Source organism: Zosterops lateralis (genome assembly GCF_965231275.1).
Source record: "Zosterops lateralis genome assembly, chromosome: 5".
NCBI lineage: Eukaryota > Metazoa > Chordata > Aves > Passeriformes > Zosteropidae > Zosterops > Zosterops lateralis.
This window is the reverse complement of record NC_139766.1, coordinates 23,141,045-23,162,938: the sequence shown is the minus strand read 5'-3', so window position 1 is coordinate 23,162,938 and position 21,894 is coordinate 23,141,045. Positions and strand designations below refer to the sequence as shown.

Sequence of the window (21,894 nt, the reverse complement as noted above, 5' to 3'; positions counted from 1 at the left end):
CGCGGGAGAAGGGAAACGGGCAGTCCTCAGAGGAAAAGGAGGGGTTTAGGACCGCAGGCACGCAGAACAGTCTCTAAGCGAGGGAATAAAGGCACACACCCGCCAGCAAAGTCTCTTGAGATCAGCTGTATTCCAACTGCAAAGCTTCATCACAAAGTGTCACCGATTTCTTTTAAAACAATAAACAGTTCGCCCAGAACGTTAAAACGTACGTTTAAAATTACAAATGTACAAAGGACTTTGGGTATCGGGCACTTAAAAACTTTTTTTTAAAAAAAAACAAACCCTAAACATTCAATGAGTTCACATCTTCCCGTTTTTCACGCGCGGTGCTGTTCGGAGAACAAAAGGGACAAGGCACGTAAAGCAAATACAAAAAGGCTTCTCCCGAGAACATTTAGACCGTTCAAAGCAATTCGGTGTAACAGCGGAAGGGCTCGAGAAAGGCAAATTATAAAATATCTGAAAAAAATTCGGTAACTTAAATAAGGTAACTAATTTGATCCAGTCCCGCGAGGCACACCTCACTCTCCTGTAAGATGCTGAACACGCTTAAATGGTGGCAGCTGAGCATCGAGCAGGATTGGGCCCTTTACATTTTTAAATAACCTTACAGGAAAGACAGACAATTTCTTCATCTTATAAAATTATACTTCTCATAGTAGTGCAAAGCCTCATTTAAAAATGTAATTAGTCTAGATGTAATGGAATGCTTCAAAAATTCCAAAGTGCAAATGTTAAACTTAAATTAGTTAATTGTTTATCACACTTTAGAATTCTTCCAATAACTCACACAAATAGCAAAGTAAATACAAGAACCAAAGCAGAGAAAAAGGTATGATGTTCTGCATCTTGCATAACAACTTTGAAAATCCAAAAAGTACACTGGATGTCAAAAATATCTGTCAGAAATTATTAAATAGCAGGTTTCTGTTAGCATAAGACAATACTTAAAATAAGGCTTTGGTTAAATAAAAGGTTTTCTAAACTAGGAATGATGATAAAAAGTGCAAAAGATTCACCAAATACACAACTTCATTTCCAAGGCAGGCATTACACCTGCCATTTACAATAGTTTGCATTGGTTTGTTAGCCTGCCTTGTAGTCAGTCAGATACCTGTTTGCATTTATTACAGGCAAATTAAATCTAAGGGGTCCAATCCTATAACTTGTTTCATCCAGAGACAGACCCAATTATAACAAAGTATACCCATTTGTAGCATCATTGCTCTGCATTTGGGGAAATCAAGGCCCTGGAACCATTGGAACCATAACATTTGATTATTATAGTTAGTTCACTCATTTTCTTAGCACTTCCTAAACAGAAGTCCTCTGCTGCCAACTGGCACATTGCAGCTGACTTTCTTACAAGTAGAATTCTTGTAACATATGCATGACGAAATACATTTTTAAAAAGTGCTTAATATTGGTCCATAAGAACATCACATCAGCTTCAGACCAGACACTTTTCTGTGGCAGATGTCCTGCACCTGGTGTTTATTGGTGCACTCATAGTTTGCTTGAGGAAAAAGTAATCCTCTGAGTCTCTGCAAGAGAATGTCACCTTCCCAGAGAAAATAATTCAGAGTTTTACAGTCACAACACATGCTCCAGCTCTTCCTAAGCACAGTGGTGCAACCTGTAAACAAACAAACAAACAAACCATCCGTGAGATAAATGCAGTCAGCTTAAAGTAATTTTTCCCTCTAATTACATGGCTTCAGCAGAATGACAATATCACCCATGCTCTGTTAACGTGACTTACAAACTGGTCCAGAATTGGATACAAACACAAGGAAAAGGTAAAGATATTTTATATACCAGAGCAAAGCACTCTGAAAACAATAGCAAGCCCTAACGACATCAAGCAATTTTTATTGATAATTTTAATTGTTCAGTATTACAGCAAAAAGAAACCTTTTTAATAGTACAACCAGTATCCTTGAGCTAGACAATCAGACAATTGAACAAAGGGTGATAATGTATTTCTCAGAAACAGAAAATGTCTAAAATTATAGGAGCAACCTCTCCTTTTTACCTGATTACTTGATAAAATCCTGTTAAGAGTTCTTGAAATCAGAATAAATTTACCAGTCTTTATTCTTTAATTGCAAACAGAATTTACTTCTGCAAGACCCTTTTCTGCTGAGATTCTGCTGGATTTGAACAGAGGGCAGTAGTTTCTAACACCCCCCTTTGCTTCCCTTTTTAACATTCATAGCATTGCAGTTTATGTGAATAGCACACCAAGTGGTACAGACACTATCTCGAAGACATAAAAGCATAAAAGGCTGTTTATGCCAACTCCCCTATTTCCTTTTTTTTTTCTTTTTTTTTTTTTTTTTTTTTTTTTTTTTTTTCCCAGGAACAATAGACTTTTATAGAGCTGTCAGTGGCTCTGACAACCATCACCTGAGAAAATTCCACTGCCTTCTCCTGAGTTGTGTGAAGATGAAGAGGTAGCAGGCTGCTGACAAATTAAGAGAGAAGGAGAAGGTACACAAATATTTCCAAATCCCTCTGGGAAGGGTTTGAAAGTATCCTACATACTGGGATCATGGCATTCAGTGAGATATAGAGGGCCAAGGCTAAGGATACAAAGGTACATACAGATGGTCACCACCTAGACATGTGTAATGGTGAGAAGCACAGTTTCACTCCTCTGGTGAGAAGCAGTTGCTGTCCTCTGGGACACTTTTTTTTTCTTTAGCAGGACTAACAATGCCGTGGGTTACTATACCAGTACCAGTGAATGCCCCAAGCCCTGATGATCCTCCTTGATGACTTGTGTTTTAAGAGCTTGTAGCAGTATGGAGGGAAATGGACAGTTGAGTTTTTTGTGTTCAGGGATTTTTATAAACAGCAGTTTAGTTCTCTTTTTGAATTAAGAATTTGGGGCTATTACCAGAATAACATATTCAGATGGTTCAGAATTCAGTTGCCTAAATATTGGTGTCTAATGCTATTACAGATGAGCTTGGACATTCATCCTGGTCTGCAACTGGACTCCAGGAGGGCCTTGGTGTCCCATAGATTCTGTGCTGTATCTGCCAACCTTTTGCGGAGGCAGATGCTTCAGGGTATCTCAAATGGTATTACATACCAAAGGATAGTCAGCTCAGGATGTCCTTGAGTGTGCTCTTCCCACAGAGAGACACATTCCTGAAGCTATATTAAAGTAACCGAGCTCTGAACTGACAGTAATGGTTTCTGAGCATGAACTGAAGAATTATTTTTATTTTAAAGCTACAAAAAGAAAAATGGGTAAAGGCTTTCTGAAACCTGCATACACTGTACATAGTATTCACCTCAGGAAGGGATTATTTATGAAAAAATCACCAAAACCTTGACAAAATCAATGTTGAGAGACACATTAGAGCTAAAACTAATCTACATTTATCATTTATCTTCAGAACAGTGAGTCATGTAAACAAGATCCTTTATGACATTTTGGGGAATGTGGCAACACATTTTATTAAAAGTAGCTGAAATTGTCAAAGAAAATAGCTATACTCTTGCAAAAGAAAGGAGGACAGCTTATTGGAAATTAACAACTGTGTTCAAGATAAGCCATCTCAAGATTGTACACTAAGGAAAAAAAAGAGACAACAGACTAGAATGAAAGTGCCTTTCAGAGAAAGGATACTTGAATTCTCTTTGCAAAAGGAGGCACGTTTGAAATAACAGTATTAATAGCAGTGATAGGTCTGATCAGAAACTATACCTGTGTCCATTCATTTGTCTGGGGATCATAAGACTCTACAGTATTAAGATATGTTTGACCATCATATCCTCCAACAGCATACAACTTGTCACCAAGTAGACACACTCCCACTGCATCTCTGCTAATGCTCATGGAGGCCACAGCAGTCCACACATCTGTTTTGGGATCATACCTAAAAGATAATTTACATTATGCTTTAAAACTTACTAAAATTGAACAACAACAAAAAAATGTACTGGAATTGATGCTATCAAGGTAGTATAGAAACCAGGACAGTACAGATCTGGGTGTTAATTTCAAAGGACTTTCTCCTCCCTTTGAAACTGTTTCTTTAGTCATCTGGTAACACAGTCGCTACTAGCCAGACACCTACTTCCAAATAGTCATACAGCCATATACAGCTGCTCTTACTCCATTTTGTTTGTCTAAACATACCACACCACAAACAGTTCTGCTGCTACACCACAGTAGAGCAAGTGCTTACTTTAATTACTGTATGTCAAAGCACAGTCTGGTAAAATTTGGTGTGGTACTAAGATTACCATTACTAGGATTACTAATTTCAAAAATATGACCTCCAAAAGTGGTTTGAGAAAATTATATGGGAAATGCAAAACCCTTAAGACAATTTACAACACTTCTGAAATCACAAGTATCAGCACAGTAAACACCAGATGGTTTAATGAAAAAAATGTTGTGGTTCTAGAACATTATCAACATTCTTTAAAAGTTAAATTGAGAACTACATAGGAGACTCCTTGCTATGCTTATGGCAAGGAATATATTTTAATCTGACTGAAAGAGACAATCTTTTTTAAGATTGCAGATGCTTATGGCAGAACTAATGTAATTACAGAGCTCTGAAGGGCTCTAAAAACTGTACAACGAAAATAGTTATTTGGCTAAAATCATACTTGCTAGAAGCAAGTTGAAAGACAGTAGTCTTAATTTTTTTTTGCATGAAGATACAAAGAGCTCTAACAATTTTATTTGCTGTCCTCTAGTCAAAGTACTACACAAATGCATGCAAACACAACTGCAACATGAAAACACTACCTGAACCACAAATACAAATAAAAGAGGGTGATCAGTAAGGTATATGTAGAAATTATTTTCCTCATTATTTTATAATTTATAAGCAATTGTATTTATCTGGGAATAGCAACTTCTGTTGCAAAATATAATTCAGAAGCTTAGTGTGGTTATAAAAGCCTGATTTTTAAAATGAATATTTCTTAATTCTTTAATTTTTAAAAGAAACTAGTTCCATGAATTTGATGGTCTTCAATTTCAACTCGCTTAAAGAGCAAGGACAAAATGCATTACAAGATGATTCCTATTTATTAAAGTCATGAGTTCTGTAACTTTCTTTCAGAGAATATGGATGTAGAAAAATACGCAGACTTACTGCTTCTCTTGGGTTTCTGATTACCTGTATTGCCCTAAAAATTGCTAAGTAGTAGCTTCCTATCTGCAAACCTTTCTGGGGTCTTTTCAGTGCAACTTCCACATGTTAAGGGCCACACTGTATTTTCAGGTCTACTAGGACTGAAAGTTTGAAAACTACAGCTCTCTTGCAGATTTTTGTGGTGTGTTTTTTTTTGCTATTTTGTTTTGGTTTGTGAGTTTTTGGTTGGTTGGGGGTTTTTTTGGGGTTAAGGGTAAAATACATGTTCTGGCATGAAAAAATTAGTAAAAGAAGAATATGAGCAATGAAGACTTACTTAAAGTGTTGGGAGATAACAGGAAAGAAGAAAAGTTTTACAGCTGGTGGTAGGGGAGCAGGGAGAGAATTAAAGCATAGTTCAGAAATACCTAAAATGCCAGTGAAGATTTAATACAGTGAATTATGAAGTATTTACATTCTTTTAAAATTATTTTATGGATCCCATGTACTTCTGCAATTTGTGATATAACCATTCATTAATCACTTCACAGAAAGATATACCAACCTAGGAATGACTGAATTACATGCCAGTTCCTCAGTGTCATTAGGGGATATAAGAAAGAATTATATATATAAAGATCCACAAAACCTTACTGTTAACTCCTTTGAAAGTTATACGAATACATTCAGATTTCTTTTGTGAAAGAAGACCTGCTCCATTTTTAAAAGCATTCAATTCCAAGCTGTTTCAGTTGTCAATCATAATTCATTCAATGAGATTGTTAAAGTAACCTAGATAAATTGCATTAAGGAAAATTTGCTTTAAATAATCTGTCCTGGTAACATTTTGAATCATAGTATGACTACACAGCATATTTTTATATGTAAGTTTCTTCTCTTCATGCTAAAAATAACACACCTGTTCTATTGGGTTTCTACTTTCAGCTCTTTCCATAAATCACAACAGACTAGCACTCCTAGAATCCTACAGCAGGATATGCCTCCATCAGGGTATTACCTTTCTACGCAGTCTGACAGCCTGGATGTTAAATTGGATGCTGGAGCATCGTGGCCACCTATTGCATATAAGAACCCGTTCCAGGTGGTTACACCTACACCACCTCTTCTTTTTGACATCTGAGCACAGAGAGTCCATTTGTTTGTATGAGGATCAAAACATTCTACTGACTTAAGACAGGAACTTCCATCTCGACCACCAACTGCATAAAGCCTACGAAGTAAAACAAAAACAAAAACAAAAAGGGAAGAAAATAAATGTCTGAATAAGACAATTTTTAGTGAAACGTGAAAGATTCCAAGTTTGTTAAAATGGGGAGTTTAGAAGGAGAATTTCAACTTTCAGAAGACTGCTCTGTTGTGAAACCTCAGGCAAGATTTTGCTCCAATCTTTTCCTATTGTAATGATCAATGCATAGTAACAATAATTTAGAGAAAATGGAATATCTTGCACAGCATTTATATTCCAACCTATGTCTATAGGTAACAATTTCAAAATCACATATGTGACTTGCAGGGTCAGAAGGACAAATTCAGTAGTGGATCTGTGCATGCACCATCTCTACCCTGCCTCATCTTTGGCATTCAAGCGCTTTTCTGGACGTGGATTTTAGTTGATGACTGACAGCACTACCTTAAATCCCTCACACCCGCTAGGTGGCCCAATTTGCTTAGTCCTAAGAAAAAGGTTTCTCGCATTTGGTACAGAGGATTTCAATTATTTGCATGGGCTGACTGAAATGATTTTTTAAAAAAATGGGTTTAGGAGGACTCAGTTGCTGATGACCCTTTAAAACTAATCAAATAATCAAACTTCATAAAGAGCTTACGAACAGAATTTATGAGCAATATAAGCATAGCAGCAGACATGCCCGGCACTATTATTTGGAAAAGCAGGAACACAGAAGCCATTCTAAAAAGGAAGCAATGAATCAGAAGTAAAATCCAGTGAGAGATCACCTCAAATCATTTCAGAGCCTAAGAATGGTTAAATAATCAAACAAACATTAGATACTGTAGATAATGATAGTGTGAACAATTTACAACAGTTACCATGAAGCACTATTCAAAATGTCGTCAGTTTGGATAATAATAGTGTTTGGTTTTTTTAAATATACTGACCAAGGAACTTAAATACAAACATCTTGTAAATAAGGTTGATCTAGTCCTTCCCAGTAGCAATTTTAATGCTTAAAAAAAATTGCATGTAAGTTTCTTTGTTTAGTAATACAGCTTGTTTGAGGTAAGGAATGTACTGAAGGTTTCTGTAAAACACTGCTTAGTTCCATAAAGTCCGTGACTAAAATCAATCCTTTTTGCAACATAACAGTTATGAAGCTCCCAACTTTACCTTCCCTCAAAACATGAGAGAGTTTTGATCACTTATGCAGTGATTTCACATGCTGGACAAGGAGAAAGACATATTAATTTTTCTATATGAAGGTTTTGATTCAGTCACTGAAACTTACCAAATTACAGACAGACATTACAGGAAAGTGCAGAAGTTACTGCTCCTGCATCTGAAATGCTGCATGCATTTTAAAATTGTCAGCTGTAGTTTTCTTTTGTTGCTGCCTCCATTAAGAGTCTAGGCAATATTCTATAATAATAGGGAAACGTGAGGCTCTAATTCTGGTGCTTTTCACCACATCTAGGACCCTTTGCTGAATATATAGCAAACTTAAGACCTAACTGAGGTATCTGAGACTGCAGTTCCAAGGCAGCCAAGGCGCTCTGCTTGCTGGTCGTTCGAGTTCACTCCTCCTTCCTGTAAGCAGCAAGCATTTCCACTCATTCTTGGACTTATTCCAGATCTTACAGAACCCTTTGTAGCTGCCTTTCAGCAGTACTAATTTACCAGTGACTAGGCTTCCAAAATAAAAAAAAGGGTGAAAAACATTTTTTACCTGAGAGCATTCAAGTAGATCAAGGGAGATGTATCAGATAGCACATAAGCAGGAAGTGAAAATTATGGACAATAAAATGTAAATATTCTGTCACAACCACAGTACTACTCAGTAAATCAGTAACATTTGTCTGCTGTGGTATTCCTGTAGTCATCCTGGCAAAACATGGCTTGCTCCTCTCTCCACTCCCAAGGCAGGGGCATTTCTTTAGTAAGAATTGCATTTTCAACTGTGTAGGTGCATACTCAGATGAAACTAAGCTTAATTAAGGGTGAAGCAAGATACTGAATTTGTTAATTTAGCTTGAATTGCTGACTTAGCTTGGTTAACCACTGGTTAGTCGTAGTATATTTAGTGCTGATGCAGTAAGTGCATTCATCAGCAGCAGCTCCAAATCTGCATTTCTGTAGCTTCAAAAAACCATCCTGTTTGTGGATCTGTGATTGTGAAAGTATTGACCCAACCAGACTTACAGCATCGAACTGGTTATAAACAGAACAGATATAAACAGAAATTAGGCCCAGCTGCACCCAGGCTCTCTGATCTCTGGGGACCAGCTGGAATGCAAGGGGGATTATTTTCTGCCAAATGTCGTATTCTAATGCAGCAGGGTTCTTGGTATAAGAAAGATCTTGCCATACTGGAGCAAGTCCAGCTGACGGTCACTAGGATGAGGAGGGTGCTAGAACACTTGACATACATCTGTAAGGCTGTGGAGAGGCTTGCTTGACGCAGCAGGGTGTCTTTTCTGTGAATGAAGAAACTTGGCTCTTAATGCTGCTAACTGGTATCTATCAAGAGAAATTACTAGTAGTCATTTAGGATGTGCCTTTAATTACATTAGATTTTAAATTTGAAACCAGAAATTCCTTCACATACTTTCCATTTAATATTGCTACACCAACGGTGCTCCTGGGAGTTGACATACTAGCTACGAAGTTCCACTGACGAGCCTGTGGATCCCATCTTTCTACTGTATTCAGGTAGCTCCAGCCATCATGTCCTCCTACAGCATACATGGGACCTTCCAATACAGCTACTCCTACAATACAGATATGAAAGACAATTGCTTCTGGATAAGAGGAATTAAGATAAGAATTTTAGTGACAGTCCAGTGTGCACCACAAAAAAATTCCTTTTGGTAGCTGATCCTACCAAATACAATCTGCAGTATAATCTGAAGGAGAATAGACATTGAATAAGCAGTTGACATTAAAACAAAATTTCCACCCTCCTAAACTTTATTTCTGGATGCTTTTTTGACCAATTCTAAAACAGGCAACCTTTAAAAATATGCAGTCAGCCTTTACAGTACTGTACATACCAAGACCGTGACGATGAGTGGACATTGGTGGCATTACACTCCAAGTTTTTGATCTAGGGTTGTAGCACTCCACAGTATTCAATGTTTTCAGTCCATCTCTGCCACCAACAACAAACAATTTATCATCTAAGACTGCAACTCCAAACTGTAATCTTCGTCCATTCATGTTTGCAACTGGAGTCCATGTATTGGTACGAAGTTCATATTTTTCAATGCTTGTAGCTCCTGAAAGACAATATTTGCAAGTTATATATGGAAAAAAAATTCTGAAGTATTAGGATAGTTTTTTATTTTAGCAATATTCTGATCCCACAAGACACCATGATATCCTGCAGCATATTCTTACGTCTGTTTAGACAAATAGTCTTTTTTGCTTTCCTCAGCAATTACCTGCACCATTACAAAGGGCAACTTTTTTTGTACTTTTCAAGACAAAAAATAGGTTTTGTAACTGCTTTGCAGAATCAAGACTTCAGAAATAGAAACATTAGGAATATAAACCAACCATGTGGAATGCAATCATATATTGAAATCAACTGTTCTGTAATATTAGACAAAAAAGCTGATGGCATGCGCCATGAACTACTGAGAAACAGCTTTAAAACAACAAATCAAGGAAAACACTTTCTCTGCTGTAACTTTCCTAACTTACCAGATTCCCTTCTAGTTACCAGTCAAAAGTATGGAATTTTCTATGAACAAAATAATCCAAGTAGTTGTGACAGAACTATTTAACAATTAGTCAATTTTTTATTTTGTTTTTTTAAGCATGTGCAGGTCACCTTTTTGGCCTTTTAGTCCTTTTCTTCCTTTCCCAAATTACTGCCCCCTCAAGTAAATAAAGATTAGTTTGTATTCAATTAAACACTTCACTACTCAGAAATCAGGTATTCCTATGATAGTTTCAATTCAGAAGTTTAGATTCCAGAATATTTACATTATTCTCAAAGACATATAGGCCTTTTTAACCTAATAAACAGTATTTACTTTAGATGTTTTATGTTTTGTACTGCCGAGTCCTTGAATTTTAGATTTAACGTGTTGTAAAAAACACTATCAAACCTTTTTTTTAAAAAGAACCAAAAGAGCTCATCAGCTAAATATTACATAAGCCAATACCTTTTGTTGCATCCATTCCTCCAACTGCAAACAAAACGCCCACTGTAGATTTTCTAGGTTTGGTGCGAGGGCTTTGCAACATAGGTCGTCTCTCTGGCAACAGATGGTACTTCATTGCTTCCATAATGAGTTTTTGACATTCAATGTCATCCCTAAAGAGTGCGTTGTTCTCCATATCTGCCAGAAACTGTGAAAAAGAAAGAAAATCAAAAAACCTGTATAAACCACATGAAGAATAAAACCATGATTACCAAGATAATATTTTATACAAACATTTCCACTGCTTGATTTAAAATCTCGGTATTTTCAAAATGGTCATAAAAAAAAGGCTAGGGTAAAAATAAACCTCTAGTAAACAGAACATTCACATTTTGAGCAAAACCATCAAACAAACGAACAAACAAATATTTAAAGAGGAAGGCCATTTGATCTTAATAGATGATTTAAGCTTAATGGTCCAAAAGGAAGAAAACATAATCTCCTTGAGATTCTAGGCTGTGCAGGAATGTTCAAGAAAATGGAAACAGGTTCTGGGTATGTAAGTCAGTTCAACCTTATGCTTTTATTCCCAAATCTACCCAGTGCAGAGGTCTGTAAAAGCCCTTTCAGCACACACTGAATATTTTAATATATATTTGGTTCCTCACCCTGACAGTGACCAAGATCACAGTGTATCACTCAATAAAAGCCTTTGTTAAAATTTTTATATCAAACTTACAAGCAAATTTGGCAACTTCTAAATCTAAATATGAATTAAATAAAATTCAACTTAAGACTACTAACAGAAGTTTTTAAATTCAAAAATTCTGGAGTGGTTTATATTTATCAAACTGCAGGAAAAAAAATTATTAGGTGGAGAGTCACATTCTAATTACCAGAAGTCTGGAAACTGGCATTTTTCTGAGCTGCACTACATGGTGTGAATAACAGAGAAAAAAGAAATTAAGTGCCCCACTGGGATTTGGACATTTGTCAGAAAAAGAGAAAAAAAAGGCAGATGCCTCTGAAAAGCCAAAGTCCAAACACTTTGTGAATATTAGACATGCACGTCCGCAAACCAGAATGAGATGTCGTTACTGAGCTGCTGACAGCCAACCACTAGCAGGTACAAACTGCTGTGACATCAGCCATCTGAAGTATTAAAGGGACTTGCTGTGAAACAGATGTGTACAATATGGTGTGAATATCCCTGGCTTAAAGCTGCCTTAGGGCTGCAAAGTGGCAGATACGAAAACCATGGTTCCAGAAGAGATACAGGTAACTACAGATGGCTAAACCTGAACACCTCAGAATGAGACAAAGTAGCACAAAATATGACAGAAAACATAACTAACCATCACAGAGAGAATAAAAAACCCTTTCAAAGCCCTTAATCAGTGATTCTTAGAAAACTGAGACTTTTGTAGCATTTCTGTAAGTGGCTACAGTTCTCACTATTTAAAATAGCAAATGAAGTGTTCTCATGTAAATTACTAGAGGGAACTTAATCTCACCCTTGACTTTCATACCTTCCATTGTTTCTTCTTTTGACCCAAAGGACCACTTGTATCACTTTGTGATTATAAAATAATAAACAAAAAGCAGTCTTTTAACTGCCAGTATGCAATGCTTTAGAACGGCATACAATTTAAAAATATATACAAAATAAATAAATTAATTCTTATTGTCCTAAATCAGAGCTGCATGCATGAAAACTAAGGCTTGTACACAACATGACAACATGACTTTCAATATATTTTTCTGATGGGCAAGCAGCATACAATACTTAAAGCAAAACTATGTGTGAATATGAGTTCTGCAACAAGATGCAACCTACATTTTCTACAGTTTCTAACCCACTTAGCCTATAAAGAATTTCTCACAGCAGAGTCACAGTCTCTGAAAGCATTTAATTTCAAAAGAAATGCAATCTAGTTTGCAAGCTCTTGAAACTAAAACTACTATAATTATTTCTCACTCAAAGAACTTAGAATGGGATTACTATAAGTACATTTTTTCCAAGCTTTATTATATACATAGGTCCTTGGACTAAAAGCATTTCTAACAGCATTTACAAATGACATATTAGCATGAAATCATAGTAACTGCAAATCTGATAAGGAGAATGGTAGTGCAGACAGTCCAGTACTAAGAATTTCTGTCTTAAAGGAATCTGAGCCATCTTGTAATTCAGAAATTGCTAAATCATCTTTCTCATTATTTATCAGAGCCCCCTTACAGCTTAAGAGGCTGACAAATATTCACCTTTAGGGAAAAAAATGTACAAATATTTAGGACACTGCTTGCATTAAAACCAGAGAGATGTCAGAATGCTGTCTACAAAGAGATGAATAAAACCAACCAATAAATCTAACAATTACTTACAAATTTTTTACTTCCAGAGCTACAGTTTCACGGTATTTCCTGAAGATTCTTTTGAAGTGCATCTGCATCTCTGCTTACAATGGTTTTGGTCTCAGCAAGTTGTTAAATTTTATAATTTAATTTATTTCAAATACCTTTAACTCATCAACCATAAAGCTAAAGAGCTTTTGTTTATGTTATATTTCCTGTCAGATTGCCTTATGTCACATGATCATGTAGAAAAACATGATTCTGAAAATATTAAGACTATTTTGGGCGCTTCAAATAAGTTTACTCATCTATCAAATGTTTCCATATTAAAATCAAAGCTCCAACACTTTTGTAACAGAAAGTAATAAATAAAAAAGGTAACAGAAAAATCTTGTTTTAGAAATATAAGTATATATTTGGAGAGAAGATGAAAAATTAAAGATAAGTAAAATATAATTTTGCTTTTGTATTTCATCCTACTATTTTCCTAATCTGTTACTGACTGGACATAATTTGATTTCAGAACATATTTCTGGGATAAATTCTGTACTTTCAGTTTCTAAAAATGTTTCAATTACAGCCAATTATTCAATTATTCAATTATTCAATCCAATTAAGTAAAAGGAATACAGCAGGGGTTACTTAGTTATCAATTAATTAAATGTTCAAAAAAAGAATGATTTCTTCCTTGTCAATTGCCTTACACTGAATTATGTTTCTAGAAAAAGTGAATGACAAAGTCAAGGTCACAACTGAGAAAATCCTGATTTTGAATATATAATAATCAGTATGGAAATAAATGCTAAAATGCTTGGTAGAGAATCTTACTATCCAGCAAGCGGACATCAGATTAGAAGTAATACACAGAATGTAGTGCATGTGATTTATCACTATGAATTAATTTAACTCTGTTTTTCTTGTGTTAATGAATTTTACTTATTATTCAGGTTCCATAAAAATCCTATTTTCTTCATTTAAGAGCAAATTTTCACTAAACAAACTGAAAATCATAAAGCAAAGTCCTTTGATGATATAGTAAATATTAAATATTATTAAAGAAGGTTCAGAGAGGAAAAAAAAACCTGCCCCTCCTCCTCTTTCCCTCAGAAGGGAGTTGTAACTGCCAAAGAGGTCGCCCTTCAGTGTCCTCTTCTCCAGGCTGAACACATTAAGTACCCTCAGCCACTCTTCATATTTAAGGGCTTCCCCTCAAGGCCCTTCACCATCTTTGTTGCCCTCCTTTGGACACTCTCTAACAGCTTTAGATTCTTTTTATATTGTGGTGCCCAAAACTGCACACAAGGCTTGAGGTGAGGCTGCCCCAGCTCAGAGCAGAGCAGGACAATCCCCTCCCTTGCCTGGCTGATGATCCTGTGCCTGATGCACCCCAGGACAGGGACGTCCCTCCTGGCTGCCAGGGCACTGCTGACTCATGTTCAACTTGTCATGGACCAGGATCCCCAGGTCCCTTTCCATGTCACTGCTTTCCATCATCTCATTTCCCAGTCTGTCTGCACATCCAGGGTTGCCCCATGCAATTTGCAGAGTCTGGCAGTTTTCCTTGTTAAACTTTGTACAGTTGGTGATTGCCCAGTCCTCTAATCTGTTGAGGTCTCTCTGCAGGGCCTCCTTTCCTTTGGGGGAGTCAGTACGAGACTACTAAGAGTAGTCATTCCTACAGGATTATAAAATTGTAATTCATAACTATTTAAACAAACTGAGCCCAAAGCTTCTTCAGCAATTTCTGGTAGTGTCCAAGAAGGTGAAAAAGTATTGACTGGAAAGAACAAGAAGTACCTAATGATGGCCTATCAAGAATTAATAGAAGAAAAATCACTCCAAACAATTAATTCATACTGCATTTACTAGCTATTTCTACATGGAGGAAATATAATGAGCCAAATAAACTGGGCAAGTTCAATACAGAAGAAATTTAAAAAGGTCACAGCTTCTACCTTGATAAGCATTTTTACAGGCAAGAAAAACAACTTTTTCTAGAAACTCCTCCCCTTCTTGTGTCCTAGGATCAGAATATGTTGCAGTTCACAGACACAAACTATCACATCTACACAACATACTGAGTTCTTACATGCAGCTCCAAGAATCTGGATCACTGTAATTTTATGATTTGTCACTATCAATATATTTATGCTGAAGACATTATGCCCACTGTAACCAGTGTATAAAATAGAGAGGAACTGAACAATTTACTTGTGGAGCAAGCAGAGGCAGTCTAATGTAAGCCAGGAGTTTACTGAGATCTTTCCTTCTCTGTTCCAAATCATGTCGAACCCACGTAAGTAGTGCATTCAGTATAGTTTCTTCATTAGGAATATTCATGTCATCACTTGCTAAAAGCTTAGCAATTTCAGTGGCTGGCAATAACAGAAATTCCTGATTTCTAATTACTTCCATGAAGTTTTCCTGAAAAAGAAAAGTATTTCAATAGAGGCAACATCATAATTTGAAGACATTTTGTGGAACACCTGCTGTATCCTCCCCTCTTTTCCCTCCCTTCACACCATCTTTCAGTTGTCCCACTGTAATACTGACTCAGGAGGAAGACCAAAAATAAAGTACTGAATTATTTTCACCCCTGATCATTTCCCCAGCTCAATCACTCAGTCTCACGGACAGATGTGCTGAAACAGCTGAGGGAAGTGTACAGATAGAAATGAGCCACAGCCTGTGGGTGTTACTATCTTGGCACTGCAAAGTGAAGAAATACTTTCTGAAGCACAGTTTTAAACTGATGCAGTTTGTTCCCGTTGTTGAGCAAAGAGCACAACCTGCTACAACTGAACACATGTAACTGTTTCCATTACTGTTAGACGAAAATGTGGCAGTAAGTTTTCAGAGAAAATAAACAACACTAACAATTTTATTGTTGATTTAAAAGGGATTATTTTAAGTTTATTTTGCTACTTCATAGGTTTTATACAATTGATCTGATTTGACTGGGGAGCAAAACATACAAAGAATGCACGATATTACACATGCCTTGCATACTGACAATATTTATTCTGATAGGATTCAATCTTCTAACTTTCATCCTGTTATTTTCAGCAACAAATCCTTACTTCAAAATAAGAAATTCATAATATGTAACACATCCTATGCTGATATCCAATTACTTCACATTATGAGGACTTGCAGCATATTCTGTAAGGATTTTGATCAGTTTAGGCTGAAATAGCAGAAGTATGTATAAACACAATCAGCACCATGAACTTACAGTGAAAAACCTGATGTAACAGAAAAGGGTGATGTCTATCCTCTCTCCTCATATACCTTTACAAGGCATCAAAGCAAAGCAACGCAAAAGCAGAAAAGTAAAATCACAATCTATTCTTGTATTTTGGCAGCTCAAACTCCACTTAAATTCACACTCAAAACAAAGAGTAACTTCATGATGATAACAGTGTTCCAATTGATTTATTAAATGCACTGTGGATTGCTAGACAGCCAACTAATGGTATGCTGGTTTTGCTCTGCCATCACATGCACCTCTAAAACACCTGGAGAACAAAATGTGTTAGATCCATAAACACGGAAGTCTAACTGGACCTAATACAAAAATTAGCCTTACTTAGTGTCTTATTTAATGATTTAAACAGAAAGAATTGCATGCTAATAAAAACCCTGTAGATTAGAAGCCTATGTTGAAAAAAAAATAGGATTTTTAAGACAAGAAAGGGGAGAAACTCACAAGAAGAAGCAAGAGGTGCACTGCAAAACAGGTCTGAATTTAGTATTTAAAATGGCAACAAAAATGACAGTACAGTTTGGCATTATATATGCAACGGGCATCATGACAACAAAGCAAAAGAGTTAATACTTCTTTTTTATTGCTTGGTCTAATGCTTTCAAAGCTATACCTCAGTACTCCAAAGATACTGACCAATAAAAAAAAAAAAAGCTGAACTAAGGGAAAAAAACTAATTAGGTATAAATGGTCCATCTTACATAGAAGCCAGATGTATATAAGATAGCTACAAGATATGTAAGGGGAAAGATCAAAGTTACTCCACTCCATAGGTAATTCTGGAAATCAGGAAAATAACTGAAAATGTTATCAGTGTACATAATTCTACTTGTTAATAGAATTTGGAAAGAAAACTTTTACATTTAATACCTGAAAATATTTAATATCTGAAAAGCTTTCCTACAACAAAGATCCAATTGTCTACACAAAATAGTACTTTCAAGTGAAAGCTATTGTAGATTAGAAAGGAGATAGAATTCTCTTTTCCTCTTTAATTCATTTAACTATTTGTATTACAAAATAAAAGTTCAAAGGAACAAATACATGAATTAAAAACAGTGAAAAGACTGTACCGATATTCAGAAGCACTACACATGCATTGCTATTTATTTCACTCTGATATTAAATGCCTAGCAGTAAAATTGAATCTGAGAAGTGATCAAAATTATTTCCACAGTTTGAACATGCAGTTCACAGGAATTCATATTCCACTGAGTTAATTTTTTCCACTGGCCGCTTTTTTGTTGGTTCTTTTTCCTAGACAGTATGCAAGCTGGAGCTGTGCTTTTAGTTTTGCTGAATGAACATGCAGTGAGCTCTGACAAAGAGAAACACCAACACTTACTACCTGAAACTTTCCAAATTGTCTATCCAGATCACAGGAAGAGGAAGGGGAAAGCACTTGCATGAAAAGTTCTTTTGTCTCTGGAGGCAACAACAAGCTGATCTTGCATAAGTCAATCAGGGATCCTCTTTAGAAAGCTTTTTTCCCAACTGAATTTCATCACTTCAACAGCTGTTATGTGTAAAAAGCCTGATTTCCCTTCTTGTTGCTTGCAGACCATTGCTTTCTGATGGGAACAAGTTCAATTTCCTCTTGCTCTCATTCTATTTTTAAAGCAGAGACTCCTTTTGAGCAGACTATCAATGCATTCCAGTGGGAATACAGGCACTCTTTGTCCTATGTCTGGGTTTTTTTACAACCAGAACCTGAAAATTCCTCTTTCTTTACAGACAGAGATTCTGAAGACAAAAAGAAGGACCCAGTGTATCTCCTAGCATTCTTAACCTCCTCATTAGCCTTTTCTTTCCTTCTTCTTATGGGAACTCTCTGTGGAAGAACAGCATATTTCAGAGAACAAATGGGCTGCAGTTTCAATCCCTTGCTTTCTGGTCCTGAAAGAATACAGAATTTCCCAACCCCAAAATTACCTCCTCAAAGAGCTTGGAAACTTTATCAAATAAGTAGTGTGAGGCTTCTGTGTTAACCAAGACAGGGACACGCAGTCCTCATGCTCAGTGCTGCATACTGCTCATTCACATCATAACCTCAAATTCATTCTTCAGCAACTGCAGAGTGAGTAATACTGATACTCTTAACCACAGATCTGTCTTGGACTTGGTACAGATCAAAATATATTAGGAACACATAAAAAATAAGATGTTATGATGTGTATTTCTAAATGATATTTAATTCCTCCAGTGGGATGCAGTGAGGTGGTTAGTCTCCCTGCACATTGTGTCAGAAGGATGAAAACCTTGGAGAGCATCAGACACCTGCAGGTTGAGAGAGACTTAGGCTGCCCAACAGGCAGCTTTAACCACAGGACTCTGCTTAAATTCTGAATTTGGGCAACCAAAGAGCAAGAGGTGTTTGACTCAAAGGATCTGAATGAGAGCAAACAGGAAATGTTATTTTGTCTGCTGACTGCTTCAGTCCACTGGTCAACTAAGTATGAATTCACTAAGAACGGAGCTGACTTCCTGGTAAACTATTAATAGTCAAACAGCTGTCAGATACCATCTACTTTACTTTTACTCAGATTTGACTGATGTGTTAAACAATCAACCAACCTAATACTTGCACTGTGTGCAGTGTTTGTTTAGAGTACAGTTATTGTAGGTTGACTCTTCACTGCACTCTTTCTGGATTCCACAACAGGCTGAGCTGCATGTAGAAAGCTGTTCAGTCTAGAAAAGGCAGTACTGATCTATTGTGTTAGGCAGGACTGAGGGAACTTGAAAGACAAAAATATCTTGGGTTTTCACAGGTGAAAAGAAAGTAAATGAGTATTTTCCAAGTCAGTTAATTACTGAGCAGAATATTTTGGACTGCAATTTCAGGTGCAAGAATGTAAAATCCTTGTTTTAGGCTCTATGACAATCTTTGATTCTGGTTCTTTAAGGACAAAAAGCATTAAAATTTCTCTTCTCTTCATGCTCCCCACTAACAAAAGAAACAGCTATCCTGGTTGTTGGAAAAAACAAAACAAAACAAAACAAAAAAACAAACAAACAAACAAACTCAAAAAACAAAACAAACAAACAAAAAACACCAAAAAACACCACAAAAACAAAACACCAACAAACACACCAACCACAAACACCCTGACAAATTATCCCTCTTTAATTTCAAATCATAACTCCATGATTTTTTGTTACACAAGTACTGCCTTATAGGAGAAAGCAGGTCTAAGTGTGCCACACTTTTTCTTCTGCAAAACGACCTAGTTTCTGTGCTTGGACCCAAACTATTACTCTGTTCTTTTAAGTTTTTCTTTTTATACATCCATTGGTTTGCTCAGAAATCACACAAATTCCCAAACTAACTTTATCTGAATCTTGTAATACTATCACTGCTCATGTACTTTATAAAGACTTCGGGTGAAAATCCAAGTGACTTTTCACTCTGCTTTAAGCATGCATGGCTGAGCAACAGTGATTACACAGGGACTAACTCAGGCACCATCACAGATTGTTTTCAATGCCTGCTCTTTCTTTTTTAGGTGTAAATCCGAAAGTTAAAATCTGACTACTGAAGAATCTACTGACACTTGCCTAAGAACATCTCACTAGTCACCACAGATATTTCATGTTCTCTGGACATAACACAGGCTAGCTCTTCCTTATCTCAAAGGATTAACTTCCTTTTTGTTTACTTTTTTGTGGAAAAGGAACTATTGGTTTTCATTCAAGGTACACTATCAACTGTTTCAAACAAACAAGATGTCAAAAAGGGGTGTTTATTCTGACCTTGAAGGCAGCAATAAAAATGCACAGAAGGCATTTTGTGCAAAAATGCCTTTACAAATTCATTAAAGCAAAGAGATAAAATACTGGCCAGTCTAATAAAATTCCTAAATTTATAATTGCATGCCCCAAATACTATATATGAACCATAGCAAAACAGGATAATCTTTGTTCAAAAGATATCTTTACTCATATACATTTCATGATTCTATCAATTCTATTTTAGAACTGTGACGTGTAAAAATCAGTTGCTCTTTATACAGCATAAATCCACTACAAATCATTTCAGTTCATTTCACGTTTCACTTCATGCATCTTGAGGATTTTTAAGCTTAAGTCTGTAATGCCAGTAACCGACCAGTTTTGATAAAGAGTTCTCCTCTGTCAAAACAACTTATCAAGTGTCAACACAGTAAGCAATAAAGTAATGCAACACTTCAGTCCTTTTAGGATAATATACATCTGTAATATAAAGGAATGCAGCATTCAAATCCTTCTTATTAATTTTTTTTTTTTAATTTGTGATGCTTTCCAATGACTAATGTACTTTACTAAGACTCTATTATTAGAGAAGAACTATTATTAGAATATTTATATTATATATTAGAAGAACTATTATTAGAAGAATTCTATTAATAAAGAAGAGCTCTATTAATAGAGGCAGACCTAATGGGATAACTCACTGATTCATCCTCCAGTTTAAACAAATGTTAATTTCACCTGAATTTCAAATCTTCATGATTTTAATGAAGCAGGTAAAATGATTACAAACGTATTACATGTGTCATAAAACCCTTTAAAACAGAGAAGTTGTTTTACTTGTAAAAATATTAAACAGCAATCAGTTTTCTTCTGTCATAGAAAATAACATGCAAATTAAAATATAAGTATTTTATACTATTCACTACCTTCAAGTATTTTAAAAGAACCATAAAGAACTGTAAACTGTACTCAGTATAATCCCCACACTGTTCTATGCAGCCCAATGCAGCATAAAAATAATTCCTTGTTATATCAAAGAGAATTTTGCCAGCTACTACAAGTGTACTTAACCCTTACATTCTAATACTTGTTAATGGAAAGAGCATCAAGTACCTAGCACTTACTAGTGTTGAACATTTTCTTTTTTCAAACAGCTTTTAAACAAATGAAATTACTTGGGGATTTATTTTAATTGAAGATTCAATTGGACTATACATTTCTATACAGTTTCCATAGCAACATTCATTTCAAAATAAAGGAGCTGCTTCACTATTACTCATTATTACTAAAATTCAATTTAATGTCTCTGTTGGAACTAAACAACATTAAAAGAGGCCTTGGGAAAAATCCATCTAGCACAACTAATTAGTTTTGAAAATGGCTTTTTAAAATCCACCTAATTAGAATTTCATTCACATCAAAGCCTTAAAAGCAACAATTCTGCCACTGAAGTAAACAACAGCCAAAAGGCACAGAACTATTTTCCTCTGGTATGAATAAAAGAAAGATAGATGCTGCAAAAGAACAGCTTTTAGAAAGTTCACAGCCCCTGTTTGCCCTAAGTCATGAACTGCCAGTCAGAATACTGACTGGAATGCCAACATTCCCCTTTAAAGATGCATTAATTGAAAAATTCTTACTATTCTGATCTTGCCAGTTCACTTATAAAAGACAGGACAATAGCCCAGACCAAAATACATGCTTATTCTGAAAAAGAACAACTAAGTCAGAGGAGGGAGTTTCTCTTTTCACATATTTTTTTCTATCACTGGTCTCACTCAACATAAATTCTAATATTCCTCAAAGGCATAAGCCATATTTACTTTACTGTTTCATTGCACATTCTATCTATTCTACCTGCAGTCTCCTTATTTTTTGTTTGTGCAGTAATGAAGCCCAAGAATGGAAACATGTAAGTTCTAATCTGCACATTATTTGTTGATCTGCCTCAGTAAATCTGTATGTCCATGACATTAAATATGTGAGAGATCCATTCACTGTGGAAGAACTTTGTCTTGTATATAAAAAAACCAACCTAAACTGCTATTCATACTAAACTAAATTAATTTAAGCCAAGAAGAAGTA

At 35.8% G+C, this 21,894-nt stretch overlaps 1 protein-coding gene across 5 annotated transcripts in view; it reads right to left on the bottom strand.

Moving 5' to 3' along the window:
• Nucleotides 1–118: 118 nt before the first annotated feature.
• Nucleotides 119–21,894, bottom strand: part of KLHL5 (kelch like family member 5) — a gene marked incomplete at its 5' end in the record, with an annotated part of 52,317 nt that continues 30,541 nt past the window's right edge. For all 5 annotated transcript variants that reach the window (XM_083861819.1, XM_083861820.1, XM_083861821.1 and 2 more), the window contains 7 exons: nucleotides 119–1,639; nucleotides 3,725–3,896; nucleotides 6,130–6,342; nucleotides 8,915–9,077; nucleotides 9,360–9,584; nucleotides 10,479–10,665; nucleotides 15,024–15,236. In XM_083861819.1, the coding sequence (XP_083717945.1) occupies nucleotides 1,583–1,639; nucleotides 3,725–3,896; nucleotides 6,130–6,342; nucleotides 8,915–9,077; nucleotides 9,360–9,584; nucleotides 10,479–10,665; nucleotides 15,024–15,236 (1,230 nt within the window). In that variant the 3' untranslated portion in view covers nucleotides 119–1,582. The remainder of the gene's footprint in view (nucleotides 1,640–3,724; nucleotides 3,897–6,129; nucleotides 6,343–8,914; nucleotides 9,078–9,359; nucleotides 9,585–10,478; nucleotides 10,666–15,023; nucleotides 15,237–21,894) is intronic.